Here is a 21,990-nt window from a genome sequence, read left to right on the forward strand (position 1 = left end):
ACTATGCTTAGTCAACATCCCATACCAGTCAATGATAATTTAGAGCAAGATGTGTTCGCTCTGGAAAACGGGCTTTGAGTGTAGCATGCAGCTAGCCCCCATTAAAACACGAGTGGCTAAACAAGGCCGAAACTCGGCACCATGGTTCAATGAGTCCTAAGTAAAAGTGCTTGTAAAAATTTAGAATGCCGCTGGAGAAGGAATTTTGACACTGCAGATAAATTAATATTCAAAACGGCTTTGAAAGCTCATTATGTAAAGGTCCGCGCGGAGAAGAAACAATTTTTGGCCAGGAAAATTGAACAAGCAGATAACTGTGCTAAGGAATTGTTTAAGATTGTTAAGGATTTTACCGTTCCTATAGCCTCTAAAAATTAATTTACTCCCACGGATACTTGGACAAATGAAATTGCACAATATTTTTATAGAAAAATTCAAATAATTCAGGACTCTTTCGGCAGTCCTTGTCAGGATGTGATTAGCAGCTTTTATAGTTCCTCACATATAAGTCCCTCTATTGAGAATACTTTAGTGGAGTTTGTGCCTATGCCTATGGCGACCTCATTTAAGATTATGAGAGCCCTAAAATCCGCATCTCCGTCCGATCCTTGTCCGGCAAAACCACTGGTATCAATTGCTGAAGTAATCAATCCAGCAGTAAATAAAACGCTCAACCTTTCTCTGTCCGAAGAAAGGATGCCTTTAATTTGGAAGCACTGGAAAATTCTTCCTCTTTTAAAAAAAAAAAAAAAAAAACATTAGCAGATCCCTTGGTAGTCAGCAATTATCGACCTATATCTCTCCTAGAAATATATGAACACTATCGTTACAGATTTTATTGAAGGTAATCAGATACTCCATCCGAGCCAATCGGGTTTTAGAGCGAACTACAGTATGGAAACCGCTCTATTAGAAATTGTAGAGACGATTAAAAGTACCCTAGACACTGGAGGAAAGGCGGTGCTGATATCACTGGATCTGTCGCTGGTCTTTGACACCGTGCCCCATGACCGCCTCCTTCATAGATTGACGGAGAGTGGCATAGGGGGCACAGTGCTCAGATGGTTTGCTTCCTTTCTGGAAAATCGACAGCAAACAGTCTGGGCCCCTCCTTTTTCTAGCCCCATTCAATCTTTGAATGTAGGCGTCCCGCAGGGTTCGGTGCGAAGTCCAACCCTGTTCAATATATATATATATGGCCCCTCTCGCCTCTTTAGCCGAAAAATATGGGGCAAAAATTATATCATACGCAGATGATACTAAATTGCTATTCACCTGTGGTAAGGACGAGGTGTTTAATGCCAATGAAGTTAATGTCTGCCTAACCGAGGTGTTCAACTGGTTTAGGCAAAACCAGTTGCTCTGCAATTCCGACAAATCAGAAATGATCTTTTTCCGGCATACTCCGGATGATGATGATGAGTGGCGCCAATGGTGGCCTAAAAATCTTCTCCCCCCCCCCCCCCCCCCCCCCCAGAGAAACTGGTCTTCACTGTGAAAACTTTAGGAGTCCCAGGTACAATCAACTGCAGGTACCTGTTTTGGACTATTAAAAATGATGAGGAATTTTCTTCCGCTTCCTCCTATCTCGCATAGGAAAACCGTGGTCCAGGCCTTGATTATATCCAGGCTGGACTACGTAAATGTGTTGTGCCTGGGCCTCCCGAGCTATCTATTAAATCGTTTACAGGTGGTTCAAAACGCAGCAGCAAGGGCTGTTCTCTCTGTTGGACCTAGAGCCCATATGTCTTCCCATCTGAACACCTTGCATTGGCTACCAATAAGACAAAGGATTTGTTTCAAATCCCCAGTCTTAACTTTTAAGTCCTTGAATAATATTGGAGCCCCATATAATAGAAATAAAATTCAGTCCTACAAACCCTCTAGAACACTGCGCTCATCATTTCAACAACTGACAATTGTGCCTAAATTTCGACGCTCTTATAAAGGTGGCCGTTCTTTTCGAGTGGTCGCTGCTAGATTATGGAATAGCCTTCCTCTCTTCCTTCGACAAGAATGCGATCTCCTCAACTTTAGGCGAGGCTTAAAGACCTGGCTTTTCCAGCAATAGTGTGGCTTTATCTTCTGTTAGCTTTTCTGTCCTAGGGTCAGGCTAGCGCCGGGACACTCTGTGGAGTAGCCGTGCGCTTAACAAATACTCTATAATAACATAACCTAACTAACACCCAATCTGACTATGCAGAGGGTGCTGTTGGATGAGCCTTTCGAAGTTTAGTGTTTATCATCTGTACATATACTGAATTGTAATCCCCATAAAAAAATGTAAAATGCTTCCTGGCCCAAAGACATTGCCCGTGGTACAGTTAACATCATTAGGACTTTATGCCTGTTCTAATTTGCATAGAGCATTATTCTGATTTAAAGCAAGAAGATTTTGAGAGCATTGGGGAAAACCATCGCTGTAGGCACTCCTTAAGTATTCCGTTTCTATTCGGCATCTTTTAATTCTGTACTCTGCTAAAGATTATTAAAGTTTCCCTATTGCAGAGGCAGTTGATTTATTATAGGAGTGGAGAAAGCAACATCACGGAGTTGGCTTTTTCAAATCGTCTGTTCTCTTTTTTTACATCTCCACAAGAGATGTGCAAAGTTCTTTCATTAAGTACACGTAATTCTTGCACGAGCCCATGAGAACTAAACAAAGCGCGCTGGTTCTGGGTTTTCGTTTTGAAATCGAGACTTTTACAATGTTTTTATCGCCAGTTCCCCTTTGCATGCAAATTTAGTGATTTTTACAGTAGTTCACTGGCAGTATCCCCTGTTGAGTCTCTCATGAGGTATGCACCTGTGCAGCAGATGTTACTGGTGCGTCGAGAGAAAGACGCGTAGGTCCATCACTTCCTGTAAATTGGGCATACAGTTGACAGCACCGCGTACTTAACTCAGTTTCACAGTTCTTCAAGATATTTCTGATGAACCAAATGTAATGTGAAACAACTGCATAATCTGTGTATCAAAATCATTCAAAAGTACGACCGTTTAACGCAAAACTACGTTTGCGCAATAAAAACGTGGATTCTCTTATCATAATTATGAAAGGCACGAAGTAGACGTATTGCGCGTCACAGCTTTACTTCTGCAACTCTCAGCCGCGGATGAACTTATCTAGAACACCGTGGTCTCTCGGGAGAGCTCCCGCACTCTTCTGCGGCACTCACATGGATAAGCCTCTCTGTTGGCTTCCAATTCAGCTGTCTCCACCATCTAGTCTTGGTCGGTTCTGGGGGTCCCTGTGCGGAGGAACAGTGGTGCGATATTGAGTTATACTTTCCCTCTCTATTTCTGAAATATCTGCATTTGAAAGTTTAATTAAATGTTACACTGTAGTAGTGCTTTGCTTTTTCCGTGGATGTCGTTCAGAAAGAGTATTTAAATCTTTTTTTTTTTTTTTTTTTTTTTTTTTTGAAACCGTTTATTGCAGTTTATAGAAGTTACAGGTATGGGCCTACAACCACCCGGCCGGCCGCTAGAGCATCAAAAGCATATTACATACATACAGCAAAAAGAAAAAAATTTTCTCAGCGGTGCACAGTAGGAAAACAGGAGTGATCAATGGTGCAGGTCTCCAAGCTCCATGCCCACAGTACGGTTCCATTTTCTTAATACAAAACAACATAAACAAACCACAACCGCAAGGCAACCCTCGATCCAAAGTGACAACACGTGCTCCATAAGTGGGGGATCCACACCAGCAGCAAAATTCTGAGGAGGGGGACGGGAGTAGATCAGGGACTGGGGGACCGCGCGCCCGCGGCCAAGGGAGGGGCGCCATCTAGGGAGACGGAGCCGGCGAGACCGCCGGTAGCAGCGGCGGCTCACAAATACCCCCGCGGTAGGCGTTCCAGGGGCCCCAGAGTTTCATCCACGCCCCAGGTTTACCCCTCGCCACATACACCACCTTTTCACGAAACATACACCAATCCATATGCTCCTTCCAGGCCGACACCGCAGGGGGCCTCTGGGATCCCCACAATTGGGCAATATCACGCTTGGCTATCATGTATCCCAGAGTCACCCACCGCGTCTGCGGTACCGAGTAGTCATTTGGTTCCCAGACATTCAGCAAGCATCTCCTCGCTTCAGGCAGCAGCGTGACACGCGTAACCATTCGTAGAACCTCATGCACACCACGCCAGAATCGCTCCACCTTCGGGCACTCCCACAATATATGCATGAAAGTCGCCAACGCACCGCAGCCACGCTTACACATTCCATCACCGGCAAAACCCATACGTAAAAGCCTTGGCCCCGTCACGTAGACCCGGTGAAGGATCTTGAGCTGGACGAAACGAAGGCGAGCCGGGATGGCCACCTCTTTCGGAGAGGCCACCGCGGAAATCCAATCCTCGTCGTCCAGCTCCAGCCCGTCGGCAACCCAGGCCTCGCGGAGACTAGTCAGCAGACACGATCTATCGTTAATCAGTTTTTTATATATGAGGGAGATCGTGCTGTCCGGGACATGGCCATCTAGCACTCTGTCCTCCAGGGGGGAAGACTCCGGGATAGATGCAACATCCGTGAAGACGGAGCCCAGCGCATGGCGGACCTGTAGGTACCGAAAGTACTCACCGCCCTGCAGCTGAAACTCCGCCTGCAGCGTCTCAAAAGTTTTGAATCCCCCCCTCGTCCAGAGATCTCCCACCGTGCTGATTCCGATCGTGTCCCACTTCTCGAAGCCCTTCGACGTCCACAGGGAGCCCAACCTCTCAGATGCATACAGCGGAGACGCTCGGGTCAAACGGTCCTTCCACCCCATAGCTGCATTAGCCGCGTGCCAGACACGCACCATGACACGCGTCGGTCCCGTCAAACGGGAGTCGGGCGTGCCAGAGTAGAGCGCTCGATTATAATCGCCACCGGGCAGAAGCGTCCGGTCCATCTCGAATGCCGGGTTCAAGGCGGGCCCGTAAAGGCCATGATTAATTGCAGCTAGTTGGGAGGCCCAGTAATACCGTTTGATGTCCGGGAGGGCGACTCCTCCGTCGTACCACGGGAGCGTCAATTTAGCCAGAGCAATACGCGGCCTCCCATCCCAGAACAGGCGCCGCTGGAGGCCCTCCACCTCGCGAAAGTAGCGTGCTGGGACCAAGTCCATGGTATTCTGGAGGGCGTAGAGGAAGCGCGGCAGGGACATCATTTTAAATAAGGCCGCTCGGCCGAGCGGCGAGAGCGGCAGACGCCGCCAGCGCACCACGTCCTCCCTCAGACGCTGGAGGGGGGGCAGCAAGTTCCGCTCATAGCGGGCCTCCGGGTCAAGAGTGATATATATACCCAGGTACCGGAACCCCCGGGAGGCAATCTGGATCGGACAGTCCCGTGGCAGGACCGGGGCCTCCCCGGAGAGCACATAGACACAGGATTTCGCCCAGTTGATGACCAGGCCTGAGTTGCGACCGAAGGAACGCAAAACATCAACCAGGACGATCAGTAACTTGCGCGGGGAGGCAAGATACAAAAGGATATCGTCAGCATAGAGAGACACGCGGTCCTCATGCTCGGGGGTCCAGCGGAGACCACGGATAGAAGGGTGCCACCGCAGCCATTCCGCCAGGGGCTCCATGGCCAGGGCGAACAGGAGAGGCGACAGGGGACAACCCTGTCGCGTGCCCCGCCCCAGCGCGAATGGGGCAGATACTCGCCCATTCACCACCACCTGCGCCAGCGGGCCCGAATAGAGCAATTTGACCCAGCTGACGAAACCCGGGCCGAACCCAAACTTCGCCAGCATCGCCCAAATATATGGCCATTCGAGCGTATCAAACGCCATGGTGGCGTCCAAGGACGCCAAGATGGCCGGCTCCCGCACAAATGGGACACGCGCGAGCACCCCGTGCAAGCGCCGCAGATTAAGCGCCGTGTTGCGGTGTGGTATAAAGCCCGATTGGTCTTGGTGGACCAAATCGCCCACCACGCCAACCAACCGGTTGGCCAACACCTTGGCGAGGATTTTGGGCTCCGCGTTCAAAAGCGAAATCGGCCGATAGGATGTGACCCGTTCACGGGGCCTCCCCTCCTTGTGGATCACCACAATTGTAGCCAGACGCTGGTCCGGCGGGAGGGAGCCCCGCGAGTGGGCCGCAAGGAACATCGCGCGCAGGTGGGGCGCCAACACATCCGGGCGCAACTTGTATAGCTCAATGGGAATACCATTGGGGCCCATGGCCTTGCCGGATGCAACCGAGCGAATAGCCGAGGCAATTTCGTCCGAGGTGGGAGGGGCGTCCAGCGAATCCCTGTCCTCCACCGTAAGGGAGGGCAGTGCGATGTCCCGAAGCAAGGCCTGGGAATCTTCCTCCGAGCAGGGAGAAACCGGGGAGTAGACCTCGCGGAAATAATCCGCGAAGCAGGAGACAATGGCGTCCGGCTCAGTGACGCACACACCATCCACGCTCTCAATCAAAGGCACCACGCGGCTCGCTCTCTCCCTCTTGTCTAACCACGCAATCAATTTGCCAGCCTTGTCACCCACATCATACAATCGCCCCTGCTGCTCTCTACTGAGGCCCCTGGCCGCCTCCGTGACGAGGGCCCGATAGGCCGCCTGCTTTAAATGCAAAACATGCAACTTGGCGTCTGTTACCCCGCTCCCCAGGTCACCCTCCAGTTCTGCAATCTCGGCCTCAACCCGGGTCACCTCCTCCCGCTCGCGCCGCCGGGCATTGGAAATAAAGGAGAGGGCCTCCCCTCTAAGAACCACCTTGAAAGCCTCCCACAGGGAGATGGCAGACGGGACCGACCCCACATTCTCATCGAAATAGCGCTGTAAGGATTTGATCAAGTCGGCACGAATGGTGGGGTCGCGCAAATACCATGCATTGATCGGGGCCACTCTGCCATCCCCCCTCGGGAAGACATCGAAATGCAACAACAATGGGGAGTGGTCTGAGATACCCCGTGCCAAATGGCGCACCTCCCCCACCCTCCCTGCATGGGCCGCCGGGACAAGGATGTAATCAAGCCGCGAGAGGCTACCATGGGCCCCCGAGTGGAAGGTGTACTGTTGCAATACGGGATGCTTTAAGCGCCAGCAATCCACCAGGCCCAGCGTGTCTAAAAGGCCGGGCAGCCACGCCTGTGCCCGGGGGAGGTCCCTAGGGGGATGGCGATCCATAGACCCAGAGGCAACCGCGTTAAAGTCCCCTCCAACCACCAACAGGCCACCCGGAAGGTCCAGAAGGAGGCGCCCCAGGTCCGCAAATGTAGTGGCTTGTAACCCAGGCGGGACGTACACTGATATGAAGATAAACACTCTACCCTCCATTCGTCCCACCAGAACAGTGTAACGTCCCCTCTCATCATGGCGCACCTCGTCAATCTCCAACGGGAGCGAGTTCTTGACCATAATACCCACCCCCCGCGAGCCCGAAGTGAAGCCGGAGTGGGCCGCTAAACGATATCCCCGCCGATTCATTGCATTGAAGGTGTTACCAATAAGGTGTGTCTCCTGCAAGAAGACAACATCTGGTGAAATACGTTTTAAATACTGCAGGACCACACCACGTTTAATCCTATCCCCCAGGCCGTTGACATTCCATGACAACACAATCAAATCCCTACCCCCCATGATACGTCAAAACAATCGGTCGCCCCCCACCGAGCATCTTAAAAACAACAAAACAGTTGCGGGTTTGCCTTGCGGTGTTAACAAACAACACACCCCCCCCACCCCCCGGTCCCAACAGAACTCCCCCCTCCCTGCACCCCTGCATGAGCCCAGACAGCCCCCCCAAAGTGCAGTGTGCCTGTCGCCCCGTAGCTAAGTACTAACTAGTCCCCCAGAGGAGGAGGGAAGCCCCCAGCAGACCCCACCCGACCTCCATGGGAGGGGAACATACGAAAGCAATATATGGTAAAGGAGTAATATCCCGAGCAAGGCCTATACAGTCACCCCTCAATTCTGATCCGGCGGGCCCTCCCCGCCAGCCGCGCCCCCCCCACCCCGATCTCCAGGCAAAGTATCTAACCAGTCCCCAGCCGCCTCGGGCCGGTCGAAGAAGTGCGTACGGCCATCCACCTCCACCCTCAGCTTAGCCGGAAAGAGCATTGAGTACTTGAGGTTTAAGTCCCTTAGGCGACGCTTGATACCGAGAAAGCTCTGTCGCTGCTTCTGGACCGCCGGAGTAAAGTCTGGGTAGAAGTGTACATCCATGTTGTCCAGCCTGACCGGTCCCTGTTGCCTGGAGGTCTGAAGGATGGCGTCTCTGTCCCGGAAATTAAAAATCCGGGCAATAATAGGCCGCGGCGGGGCACCGGTCTTAGGGCGGCCCCCAGGGACCCGGTGGGCACGCTCCACCGCAAAAGGCTTACTCAGCCCCCGGGGCTGGAGATGAGTCAGGATCAATTCTTCCACAAAGAGATCTGCCGCCTCCGCCTCTCGGCCCTCCGGCACACCAATAATGCGAACATTGTTCCTCCGGGCCCGACCCTCGGAGTCCTCCAGTCGCCGGTCCATCAGGGCGCTCGCCTGGCCAAGCCGGCGCACCTCCTTCTGGAGGGCCACCACGTCCGTCGTGAGGCTCGTTGTGGTGTGGGCCAGGGAGTCAACTCGGTCGTTCGTTTTTGACAAGTCTGCCCTCACAAGGCCCACATCCACCAGGACAGAGTCAATTTTTTGCGCCAAGGTATCGAAACGCTGGTCCACCGAGGCCTTCATCTCTGCGATGGCGCCCATGACGTCCCGGAGGGTCAGATCCACCGGTTGGGCAGGTGCCTCCGTCGGGCCCACCAGGGACGACCGCGCTGTCTCCGGAGAACCCTTCTGGAGCGTATAGCGATCCATACTATTGGCCTGGTGCGCCGTGCCACGGCGGGTTGTCTTCATCTTCGCCCGGTCGCCATCTTGTTTGGTGGCCATGCTGGCCCTTACACCGTCGTGCCAAGATCTCCAAAACGGGCCGCCACACCAAATCACGGGTGTCAGGGGGGGGGACGGGGGCGACCACCGGGCAGCGGGTCAACCCACCGCCGGCGGGTCAGCCGGGCACCTGGACAAGGCAACACCACCGCACCCCTCTCCGCAGCCCGACCCCGCCTGAGGCAAGGAGGGCGCAAAAGCGAAAGTGAAAGTGCGGGGTATGCGAGTCGCTCAGCCCCGCTCGCCGTTGTTATTCACTTCGTCCCCGGATCGCCCCACTACTCCAATCCGGGGGGCCGGCGAGGAGAAGGCCGCAACCTTCAATCGATGCTCCCACCGGTATTCGGGGTCCGATTCGAGCCCAAAGAACGGGCGGCGCCTGAGCTCGGGTTCACCGACACAGTCCCCTCAACAAGGACAGGATATCGCCAGGATTAATTCAGGAGGTCGCGAAGGTCCTCGGGAGCCTCGCACCTACGCGGCCATCTTGGTTGCGCGCTAGGCTCCTCCTAGTATTTAAATCTTTATGTAAAAATAAGCTGCCTCTTCTACGAGTTACCTGCTGCCTTTGAAATACAAATACTGGTTTAGCAACCTTTGGATTCTGGATACAAATAAGGAAGAGCAGGATTAAAAATCCGTGATTGGCTAGCAGTCTGCATACGAAGGCTTTAAAAATGCTTCATAAAATGTGCGGTTCTTTTTCCTTCTGAGGCGAAGTGTTGGGCTCCATGTGTGGTGGCACCAGGCGAAGTTCTGGTTTTCTGCCACTCTGCTGGCGCCCTCGCTCGCTCTCAGCAGGCCTGGCCACTTGTTTTCCATCTCGAGCACCCAGCAGCTCATCTGCCATGCTGCTGGCGTCTCTAGCCTGGCCGATCACCCCTCTGTGGTGTGGCCACTCGCGTGTGGAGAGCCCAGAGACGACTGCCGTGCTGAGCTGCTGAACAGTGTTGGTTAGTTCGGAAATATAGAGCCACGCCGTTTTGTGTGCTTTTGATTGAAAGCTTGTGAAGTACTTTCTAAGAGCCTTCTTCTACTCTTGCCTTTCATGAGTGCAGCTGCGGCCTGTGATCCGAGGTAAGTCTGCCTCGGACCTTTGTCACTCGTACTGCTACACGGGCTGGGGTGACTTGCATTCAGCAGCTTCCTCGCTCCCCCAGTCTCCTAGCAGACCTCAACAAGCATTGGCATAGCCAATAGGTCTCATCTTTGGGACCTTATAAGTGGTTAGTCATGCAGCACAATATCCTGAGTGCTCTGCCGCCATTGATTAAAGCATTGCACGCACAATATGTTTTATAACATTCGCTTGTAAGGAAAGACCTGTTCGATTTATACCTTGGGCACTTCACAGCCAACACCAGACACATAAGATTACCTTTTGTTACCATGGCTGCCATCTGGAAGGCGAAATGTCCAGATTTTTTAAATTGAGAGAAAATTGAAGTTTATGCAGCTGATCAAAATACGGAAACAACCGTTTGTTTCATAAGAGGAGGCATTATTTCCAGTTTCGAGTTTTGGCAGTGCCCATGCTACACAGAAGTCATTCTTTGTTGTAGTGTTCTTTAGCCTCGGCTTAGCTTGAATGTTATTCAAATAAAGAAACCACGTGTAGAGTTTAAAGGGTTGGGACGGGGAGGTGCCTAGTTTCTCCTGTTACTGTGCAAAAGAACATGAATTGGGCTGCTGCTAGCACCAGCAGCAAAGGGTAGATAGTGTCTGTTCTGTTGCCATAATGGATACTAAGCACTAAGATATGCAGCAGCCGATGGATTATGTGGCAAATGCGGCAAATCAGTAATTATGTGAAAAACAGTGCAATCACGATTGTAGTGGGTCTGATCATACATCAGTTGGCCTCCTACTGTAAAAAGCAGACACTGCAAAACTTGTGAACTATCCACAGAAATCAGTTGTGCGCCATTACCTAAGGAGCAAAACACAGACTCATCCGGGCTTGCATAGGTGTGCCTAGGGATCTAGAAGGTCTTCCGCCCACATACTCTAGGGATCAATTAAAATTACAGTATTGGGCTTGGGTAGAACAGAAGAATTTCCTGAAAATACGCCATGGCGGTTTAACTGATGTTTCCACTGATAAAAAAAATCCATCAGCCGGCTAGAAAGCTACTTTGATTTTATAAAAGTACCGGCAGACAGGAAATTGTATACTCAGTTCAGATATGGCTGTCTACCCATTAATGCTTTTATTAACACTTGGCTGACAAATACACTACAGCCCAAGGGCTGTCCCTCTTGTCCATGCCCTTACGAAACAATAGACCATATATTCTTTGCTTGTGCTGCCTATGCCAGACCTAGAAGGAATTGGCTAACTCTGGTATGTAGACAACTTCGGACACACAGCCATAAAGACGCCCTATGTGTTTTAATGTCAGATGCGAGACCACTCTATGCTTGTGTAACTGCAACATTTCTGGACCAGTTTTGGGCCATTAGAACAAGGGTTTTATCTACTTCCCCGACTGGCATGAACAAAACAAACTGAAATCAAAATGATCAGACCAGTCGGGCGCTTACTCTGCACTAGCATTTTGGCTTGTAAATAATTGTTTTTTATGCTACTATTTTAAACTTTTATCCTTTTATTGGTTACTTGGGGCACAGGTTTTAAAACGGATGTTGTTGCGTAATCGGGTCACACCTTTGCAAATCTGAAATATAAACAATATCTATAAAGGCACTAGCACTTTAGCTCTGTTTTGATGGGCTAAATTATTTAAATATTGGAACTTGTTTATCTTTGTACCCCTTGTGCACTTGTATATTTGTGTCAAGAACTTGCTAATTGTTATTCTTTTTTATTTCCAAGAGTCTGTATAGGGAGCATTTTATGGTACCTTTTACCCTGTTCATTGCCAATAAAGATTCATGTGTTTATCTTTTATGGCACTGTAAAACCGAAATAAAGACTTTTGGTGATGATGAGTCACTCATGAGTCAGACTCATGGCACTCGTGCACCATTCCATAAAATGACTGCATTTAAGAAAAGCATAGGCTACAGGGCATGCTATCACTCACACAATCGCTTACAATGCCTGCTACTGTGAGAAGCAGACATTGCAAAACTTGTGGATTCTCTATAGAGAGACACTGTGCACAATTACCTACAGAGCCTGCTACTTGGAAACCAAGACTGTTGGAGACATGAACACTTGCATTCAAGCACCAAACCATGGTATGCCTACCACTGAGGGAAGCTGAGACTGCAGGACATGGGAACAACCACAGCTAGTCCTTGTGTGCAGTACTCTGGTAGAACTGTGTCCATGCGCACAGGATGTTCAAAACTAGTGGCACCGTTGACTAAAATGTGCAGTAAGAAAAGGCTAATTATGCAGCGTAATGCAACACATTTTTAATAGCATTACGTCATTATTTTGTCATTTGTACACATGTTCACATCGTGTGGGCAAAGGTTTAACCTCATCCGTACCAGTTTAACACCCAAATACAGCGATAAGCAACTGAAAAATGGCCAGCCATCCTTTGTGCAGGGCTTTCCACTCCTCAGTAAAATGTGCTTTATTTTTCAGTAGCTTTGATCTGTTTGGGCTAAAAACATTTTTTGTTTAAATCTGTAGATTGTGCAGCAGATGATGAATTATGTTGCAAATGCTTCAAATTCATAATTCTGAGGAAAACGCCACAGCTGCAGAATCACACAATCCCTGGGGCTCTGACTTTACTATACTGTATGGTGACTCTTGCTGGTGGAAGCAGAGACTGCAGGACATATGAATTCCCACAAGCTAATCCTCTTGAGCTATAATTTATGCTGCCACCTATTGGTTCAAGGAGAGAATGCAGGGCACCTAAACACACTAAAGTGAGCTCTTCTACACAATCAATAACATAATAAAACATAACATTGGTTTCTTCGTTATTGTTGTAAACTGGGTGTGTTATTTTTGTTGATTAGGTTATGATATGTTACAAAGTGCATTCCTGGCACTTGTAGGACCTGCTAGCGTTTCAGAAATACTTCACCCGTTCCACACGGTTCCGGGAGTTTTCTTTGCTCTGTCCTTAGTCCTTGTGGTCTCCTGTGAGTGTGACAGGTTAGTGAAAGTCGGTCAGTTTGATGATCACAAGGGGTTCACTTCTGGAAGCCACCATCTGTTTAAAAGGATCCTCGTCGATTATAAAGAACAAGCATTTTCAATGCAATAGGTCTCGCATTTACGCGAGTTTAAGCTAGTGGCATTGTAAATGACAATGCCTTTTTTCTATGTTTTTAAAAACGAAAACAAAAATAAAAGGCATTGTTATTTGCGATGTCAATAGCTCAAACTCGCGTGAATGCGAGACCTTTTGCATTGCAAATTCTTGTTTTATTAAGACATGTTGTAGATAACAGGAGGCTGGCAAAATGCCTAACTGTCTCGATGCCTGGCCTAAAATGAAAAAAAAAAAATAACCTTTGATTTCCTTTAATGGGATTTGATGATTTGAGTATAGTAAGACAATAACTGCAAAAATGGAACTAGAAAGAAAGGCCACCAACCACTGCAGTTCTTCCAGATACATTGAAAGATAACCACACATGGTAGTGTTCGAAATAGCACATGCACTTTGGCCTGCTTTTGTTTCTTTGACCTATGTTTCCCTCCTCGCCAGTCTTCGTTTTAGCAAAAGATCATTTTGTAATACTGTTAAACTGTAACCCAAGACCCTATTACTTTGGAATTGAAAGAAGTATAGATATTTAAAAGTTTAGTTGTACTTGTCAACGATTTCTTGTGCATGACAACCACCTGAGCGGAAACTGGGGTGTCTCCCCTCTATAGATGATAGCGGTGGCCAGGGACCGCTGAAAAGAACCAATGCGGATCTTCCTCATTGGTAGCCTGGCCAAGCACTGCTGCATGAGGCTAATAGTTTTCTTTTGTTTAAAGAAAGCTTTATAGTTTCTTTAATTAAAAATATATTTTTACGAAAGTGTACAGGTCCGCCATTTGTGTTTCTGTATTAGTCAACCAGTAGAATAACAGAACCATGTGCTCTGTTTCAGCTGCTGGAGGTGTAACACCTTTGCTTTATCTTTAGCATAGCTTCCTAAAACTTATTAAGGACACCAAGAGGGGTATCCATGCACAAATAACGTCAAAATGTAGATTGACAAAGCATTTCCACCAAACAAAGCACACAACTATTTGCTTTTGTCAATGATTTTTTACATCTGGAAAGCACTGCATGGTGAAATCACAAATCATCTTCCTTGATTTCTTAAACTGATCACTACTATTGAACTCAGAAGTGAGTGTGGAATGTAGGTGATCAAAGAGAAGTACTAGCACCAATTGGATTTTATTTCCCCCTGGGATTATACCAAGCATTCCTTTACTTAATTATGTGCAGCTTGAGTTGCTAAATAGAGCAGTCTGTATTATATTGTCAAAGTAATGTAAAAACCTTTTAGCAGATGTTAGCAGATTACGACTGTCTGGTGTTTCTGGTATGTTTATTTTGTAAAATTTTACGTTCTAAATCCACAAAGCCTCATTTTCTGACCCCATGGTCTTTATACAGCCAATAAAAATCTCTCAAACTTTATATCCAGTTATTTCATGATTACTTTCTAAGGCGTTCGCGTCCTACCTGGCGATGAAACCCCAATAGAGTATATTGGTGGTGTGGACCCACTTGTTCGGAAGGAATGGTGGGTGTTTTCGGAATATACGCTGGGGCTGCACCCAAGCCCACCTCAACTGAGACCTCTTGAAGTTCCATTATAATAAACTGACTTAAACAGGCATACTAGGTTTATAGAATCTAGGGTGCCACAGGTTGTTTTTTCGCTGTGCCTCTGGTTGAAGAGCTGAGACTACTTATGAAAACAGTCCTTTCATTAAAACAGAAATTGATTTTTTTATGGCTTAATGTCCATGTTGGCCAAAGGGCTCTTTAAAGTAGCATGCCTACACACCGTCCACATCTCGACAGCTCTGGAAAGAGCTAATCAAATGGAATAACAAGATACAGCTTGTACCAAAAATGTAAATGTTAATAAACCTGACAATAACCAGTAAAATGATAATAAAAAAAAATACGAAGCTGTCAAAATCCTGTCTCTCAATCAGCAGCCAGTCTTAAAAGTTAGTGTGCCCCCTCTTCTCTCCCCCCCCCCCCCCAAAAAAAAAAGAAATCTGCGCCCTTAGGCCCTGTTTTTTAAAAAACAAATTGGAATGCCGGTGGGGGTGGGTGGGATTATCCTCTCCATCACATACCAGCATTAAATAATGCATCCAATTTTATGAAGCACCCATACATATACTTGAACTTTTCCAATCATGCATAATAGTTGAAGAAATGTCACAGCTTTATCTTATTCCACCTTCCCACAACCCACCTTTAAATTAGCCACCTTATTCCATAAAACATGTGACTTTAATCCCAACTATTTAGGAAAAGCTTAGTGATGTTTAAAAAAAATAATAATAATCTGAACAATTTTTGAAAACTTTTTTTGTTCTTTTTACTTTCATTCTCTTCAAAATGGGTTCTGCGTTCCTTTTGATTTTCACAGATAAAATTTACATTGCTTAATATAGAAAACTTCTTGGGAAATATAAAAGTTTTTTTAGTGGCAGAATTAATTACTTTTATAACGCAGCATTCTAGGGGATTCTGGGGAATAAATACAGGTACACTGGCAACTGAATCTTTTCCTCTTTTGTCTTGTGTTGCAGTGATGAAGCAATGAGAAAAGCTGGTGTGGCGCACAACAAATCCAGCAAAGATATGGAGGGCCACGTCTTCCAGAAAGCAAAGACCAGGGTAAGATGGCGTAACATTGATGACTGAGGCTTTTCTGCAGGAGTTATGCAGGCCTGCAAAGCAGAACTTTGCTATCATCGTTTGTCATAAGCAGATCATGAGTACTGATAAGGTGGTCGAGTAGAGGCTAGATTTGGCCTCTTACAGTTTTCATTTATCACTTCACTCTTTTCTGTTACATAATGTTATTTTCCCTCCCTCCCATTCCCCCATACCTGACAGCTCATCCTTTTGCGAGGTTAATTAGAATGCATATAATACCTTACCCCATAAGCGTAGGGATTTTTTCACATGGACATTCATTTTTAAAAAACATTATGAAGTGTCAAGGTTTTTTTTGACATTTTCATTTTTAGCATTCCCACCTTAATACAGAACCAAAAAAAGGCTGTGCTTCTAAAGGCAGGAAACTGCATCCCACACAATAATTCTTTATTTGACTCTTGATGTACTGTAAACCTGGCAGCATGTTATTGTTGATGTATCAGTACATTGCCTAGTCACACTATCGTCCAAACTAGCTACTTGATTTGCTAAGCCATCACGGCAAGCACTCCTGCCTATCATGCTGACAAGTTTTCAGCACCACCGGTGGTTCTGGTCACACCCACCACAGACAGAACACCATCAGGATTGAGACTTAAGTGCAAAAGGAAGAAAAAAAAGCAAGGCAGCAGTTTTTCCTCCAGGATCTGGAACAACATCAATGTATTCGTCCGGATTCCCTCCACTTTGTTACTTTTTTGGAAAGCGCTGAGATCACACCTTATTAAAGAACACTGCATTATTGGCAGTAACAGCCCACTTTCACTGTTGGGAAGCAGGTTCACTTCCAATCTGGTCGGCTGAATCTTTGTTCGTGACCTTGTACTGCTCTATGCTGCCTTTCTGTTACATTTACGCATTATAAGTGCCACATATATACATACCTAGACGTCAACCTGAATGATTTCCTGTCTCCTGGTAACAAAATTGTATTTGGTGTTCCATAAGCAACTAGTATTGCCACATTGTTTAAACTTTCTATGAGGTCTCTAACTATTCTGATTCATAATATCAAAATAGAGGGGGGCAGGGGTAGGAAAGTAAAACCATGGCATACAGCCATACAAGTGTAAGCACAAGAAATACACCTTTCTGAAAAGTGTGTGTGTACGTGTATCTGTGTGTGTGTATGCGTGTGAGTATTATTTATTTATATATATGTGTGTGTGTGTGTGTATGTATGTGTGTATATATATATATATATCTAGATTATCTACTGGCGGTCGCCAGTAGATAGTTATAGTTAGGACCGTGTTTCCATAGGAAATCCGCAACATTCTATTTTGAATAACTGTGGCGCCGATTGACGAATCCTCGCGAAATTTTCAAAATAGGTGGGGCGCTCCGCTCCTACCCTGAAAGTCTCGGGGGGGATTCGTCAAGCGGGGGCTGAGAAAAAGGGGGGGTCCCAAAACGTGTTTTCCCCATGCATTTTTCCATAGGACCTTTAGTCCAAGCTACAGTCCGAACGGCTGAACAGAATTACTTGAAATTTGGCAGAGAGGTAGTCCTCAGGTCAGGGATGTGCCTTCTGCAGGTCTGGTGTAAATCTGTTCAGTATTTCCTGAGAAAATAGCATTTAAATCAAAATATATATCTATAGGCGTGCTCCGAGCGCGTACGGTAAGCTTACCGTACGCGCAAGCTGCCGTGCGCGAGCTTAATTCTGATTGGTGGTTACATGACTGTAAACATTCGAATCGGTCGAAATCAGGAAGTGTCGGCCGCCATTTTGTGTGTCTCACACTGATAAACAAAGGTGGAGAACGTGAAAAGGGGGCAACGAAGAGAGTTGCAGACCCCCTAGCGTTTGTCAGGGGGTCCAAGAAGGTCCCAAAAGTATGAAAAATACATTTTAAGTTTTTAAAAAAAAAATCGCGGGGTGCGCTTACGGTAAGCTTACCGTACGCGCACGGCAGAAAAAAATCATTAAAAATAAATAAATAATAAAAAATATATATATATATATATATATATATATATATATATATATATATATATATATATATTTATTAATATAATATAATATTCTACTGGCGGTCGCCAGTAGATAGTTATAGTTAGGATCGTGTTTCCATAGCAAATCTCGAAATTTTATTTTGAATAACTTTGGCGCCGGTTGACGAATCCTCGCGAAATTTTCAAAACAAATGGGGCGCTCCGCTCAGCTCCTACCCTGAAAGTCTCGGGGTGATTCGTCAAGCGGGGGCCGAGGAAAAAAGGGGGGTCCCAAAACACGTTTTCCCCATGCATTTTTCCATAGTACCTTTAGTCGAAGGTACAGCCCGAACGGCTGAACAGAATTACTTGAAATTTGGCAGAGAGGTAGTCCTCAGGTCAGGGAAGTGCCTTTTGCAGGTCTGGTGTCAATCTGTTCAGTATTTCCTGAGAAAATAGCATTTAAAAGCATATGAATATCTATACGCGCGCAACGCGTGCGCGCACGGTGCCGTGCACGAGCGAAATTCTGATTGGTTGTTAGATGTCGGTAAACATTCGAATCGGTCGAAATCGGGAAGTGTCGGCCGCCATTTTCTCTCGCACTGAAAAGGAAAGGGGGAAAAAAGGTGGAAAACATGAAAAGGGGGCAGGGAAGAGAGTTCCTGACCCCCTAGCCTTTGTCAGGGGGTCACAGAAGGACCCCCAAGGGGCAAAAACATTTCATTTTTTTTTAAAATAATCGCACGGTGCGCGCACGGTGAAAAACCTTGGGAAAAAAAAGAAAATTAATAAATACATAACTTGGCATTTAAAAAACCGTACAAATTCACTTAAAAAACCATAGGTTTCACACACGTTATAGTTAGGAATTAGCATTTGAAAAAACCTTGCAAATTCACTTTAAAAACCATAGGTTTCACACAGGTTATAGTTAGGTGGATATTTCACTCGTAAAAAACCAATGAAATTTCCCCGTTATAGTTAGTTCAGATAACTATAACTCGCGCGACTGCCACTTTATCACAAGGATGATGTCATCAGTGATGTCATGAGTGATGCCACTGACCATGTCATGAGTGATGTAATATGTGACGTCATGAGCAGTGGATTGCGGGCGCGCGAGTTATAGTTATGTGAACTAACTATAACGGGGGAATTTCATTGGTTTTTTACGAGTGAAATATCCACCTAACTATAACCTGTGTGAAACCTATGGTGTTTTAAGTGATATATATCCAAACAAAAAGGTTGCCCCAAAGAAACGAAGTAAACTGGCAGGTAAGTATTTCCTTTTATTGCACACAACTTGCCTGCAAGCAGCAGCGAGGAAAAGGCACCCTCATGACACCAGACGCGTTTCGGGAACCACTGTTCCCTTCTTCAATGAGCGATGATGCTGAAATGGCAAACTGGTTCTCCTCGCATTCATTACTTCAACGAGCCCGCCTCGGTGGGCGTGGCCTTCTTCAAAGCTCTCTGGTACTCGTAGTTCGGGCCAGTTGACTTCGTTTCTTTGGGGCAACCTATTTGATTGGATTTGAGAGGCTCGTCCAACGGGTTTGCTTTTTCCAGTGCGTGATTGTATGTGAAGGACGATTTAACATCAAGTAACGATTCTGAGGCGTTGGAATCTCTCTATCTCTCTATCGGTAGGTTCTGTGTGTCATGGAAACTTTGGAGGTAATCTGTGCAGTGGGGACCGAGAAATTTGGCCTCGAAATAAGGGTGCATTTGTAATGTTAATTCCCATAGGAACTTTTAACCTCAGCTACAGCCCGAACTGCTGAACGGACTTACACCAAATTTGACAGGAATGTAGATGTTGGTTCAAGGAAGTGCCTTTTGCTTATTTGGTGTTCAGCCATTCAGTAGCTGTTGAGAAATTTAAGTAGAAAATTATAGATATATCTCTGCCCGCGAAGCCTTAAAAAAAAATAAGTGAAAATAAAGAAAAGGGGGCAGGTTAGGAATACCCAGACCCCCAAGCAATGGTCTTGAGGACCCGGCATAACTGCATGTAAAATAATAATTGCCGCAAAATCTGATATGGCCCTAGTACCTCCTGTAAGTCCTACTCAGTAGAACTCCTGAGAGATGGACGGAGGCCCCGTTCTACAAACAAGACAACTACTTTTAAAAACCATAGAAATTCACTGAAAAAACCAAAGGTTACAGGTACATTATAATTAGGCTAACACATTGAGAGGCTGCAAGTTATAGTTGGCTCAGCTAACTAGAACTGCTGAATTTCTCTGGTTTTGTACGAATTAAATTACACGTCCCTGTAACCTCTGTTTTTTTTAGTGGGAATTTTTTATATATATATATATATATATATATATATTTTATTTCTACTGGCGGTCGCCAGTAGATAGTTATAGTTAGGACCGTGTTTCCATAGGAAATCCGCAACATTCTATTTGGAATAACTTTGGCACCGGTTGATGAATCCTCGCGAAATTGTCAAAATAGGTGGGGCGCTCCGCTCCGCTCCTACCCTGAAAGTCTCGGGGGGATTCGACAAGCGGGGGCTGAGAAAAAATGGGGGTCCCAAAACGCGTTTTCCCCATGCAATTTTCCATAGGGACCTTTAGTCCAAGGTACAGCCCGAACGGCTGAACAGAATTACTTGAAATTTGGCAGAGAGGTAGTCCTCAGGTCAGGGAAGTGCCTTTTGCAGGTCTGGTGTCAATCTGTTCAGTAGTTCCTGAGAAAATCAAAAGTAAAATCATATATGTATGTGGGCGGAGCCTAACCACACATCTCATCCTGAGATCTGATTGGCTGTCAGCACTTCATCCAAGAAGTGTTGGCAGCCATCTTGGTACCAATATACATGATAGCACCTCATTAAAAAGCATTGCAGTTAATAGAAGGTTTTAAGACTTTAGTTACATTATAAATCATTTGTTGATGGTACCATACTCATTTTAGGAATTGTGGTATGTTCTAAGGTGATTTCACCATGTGAAAAAGCCTTCTGCTGGGATATCATGATTGAGAGAAAAATATTTTCTCATGCTTTTCCCACAGAGGTTTGGAAGGTGATCTATAAGCTAAACTGAGAGCTTATTTTCTGTAAATTCACATTATCTTTCTCAGTCATGTGAGAATGAAGTCTGACATTCTCAGTAAAACATGTTCATCCAACAAGGGCAGAGACTGTCAGTTGAATGAAAAGCTTTATTCGGTAAGGCATTTACATACCATAAAAGCATTTACATAGAAGATAAAGCAGTTACATTTATATATTTAACATCGATTAAAAAAAGGTAAAATAGTTTTTTACCTAGCTGAATAGGAAATATGTGCAAATTGGCAGAAATAAATATTCATATGGCTTTCATGACCCATTTAACAATAACTAAAGTGGTAAAAGTGCTAAAAACTGTAAAGACGGAACGAAAACGAACCCCCCAATGGCAAGTTTAAGATGCGTAGGAGGGTAATCCCAGTTCATCGTAGGGTATGTTTAAGTGAATCGTGAGTGCCGTCTTAATGGATGTTTATAAAAGGGACAATTTTCCGTTTATAGATTTGTTCTGTGTCGCACGCAGAAGTTTAGAAACTTTGCGATATATTTTGCCAATATTTCTGTTTCCAGCATTTGGAGAACCATAAGGGCTGGCCGACATTGATTTAGACCCAGCTGTTTAAAAAAAGGGATCAGGTATAATTTTCTTGGTTCGGTATAGTATTTACAAAACATAATTACATGCAAGGTTGATTGGGCAGAAAGGTCGTCGCAGGGACATAGTCAGTTGGGGTGACCAGTCGTTTATCGCTGGGAAGGCGATTAGTCGATGAAATATGTTCAGTCGCAGTCTCGTCAGTAAAAATTTCTCGTAGTTACTTAAACTGGAATTCAGGTAAGGCTCTATTTGATCTGTAGTCTGAATAGGGAGAAAGAGCTGTACTGAGTTTTTGTTTGATTCGAGGACCAGACGTAGGTCTGCTAGATGGCTTATGCACATGTCTCGTAATCTCTTTCTAGGGATTAGGTTTATTTTAAGAGGGTTGGAGAAGAAATGATCAAGTCCTAAGTCAGATAGGAAATTTTTAACATAAGATAGCCAGGTGATGTGTGACCAATACTCCAGTTTCATGCAATCAGTGATGAGTGCCTGCGTGAATGTTAGTTCCGGTGTGGACCAGACGCGATGCCATAAAAGAATTGGCTGCATTCGTATCACGTCAATGATATATGGGAGGCCCAATTCACTGTGGAAATTGAAAGTCGGAGTGAACGACGGGACAGCCAACAGAAATTTCAAGAAGGAGTTCTCTATGTTTTGAATTGAATCGACTCGTACATTGCCCCAA

At 46.1% G+C, this 21,990-nt stretch overlaps 1 protein-coding gene across 2 annotated transcripts in view; it reads left to right on the top strand.

The window, feature by feature from the left end:
* Positions 1-21,990, top strand: part of MED15 (mediator complex subunit 15) — a 723,364-nt gene that overhangs the window by 33,742 nt on the left and 667,632 nt on the right. For both annotated transcript variants that reach the window (XM_085634093.1, XM_085634094.1), the window contains exon 2: positions 15,594-15,681. In XM_085634093.1, the coding sequence (XP_085490219.1) occupies positions 15,594-15,681 (88 nt within the window). The remainder of the gene's footprint in view (positions 1-15,593; positions 15,682-21,990) is intronic.

This window comes from Triturus cristatus, chromosome 11 (assembly GCF_964204655.1).
Source record: "Triturus cristatus chromosome 11, aTriCri1.1, whole genome shotgun sequence".
Classification (NCBI taxonomy): domain Eukaryota; kingdom Metazoa; phylum Chordata; class Amphibia; order Caudata; family Salamandridae; genus Triturus; species Triturus cristatus.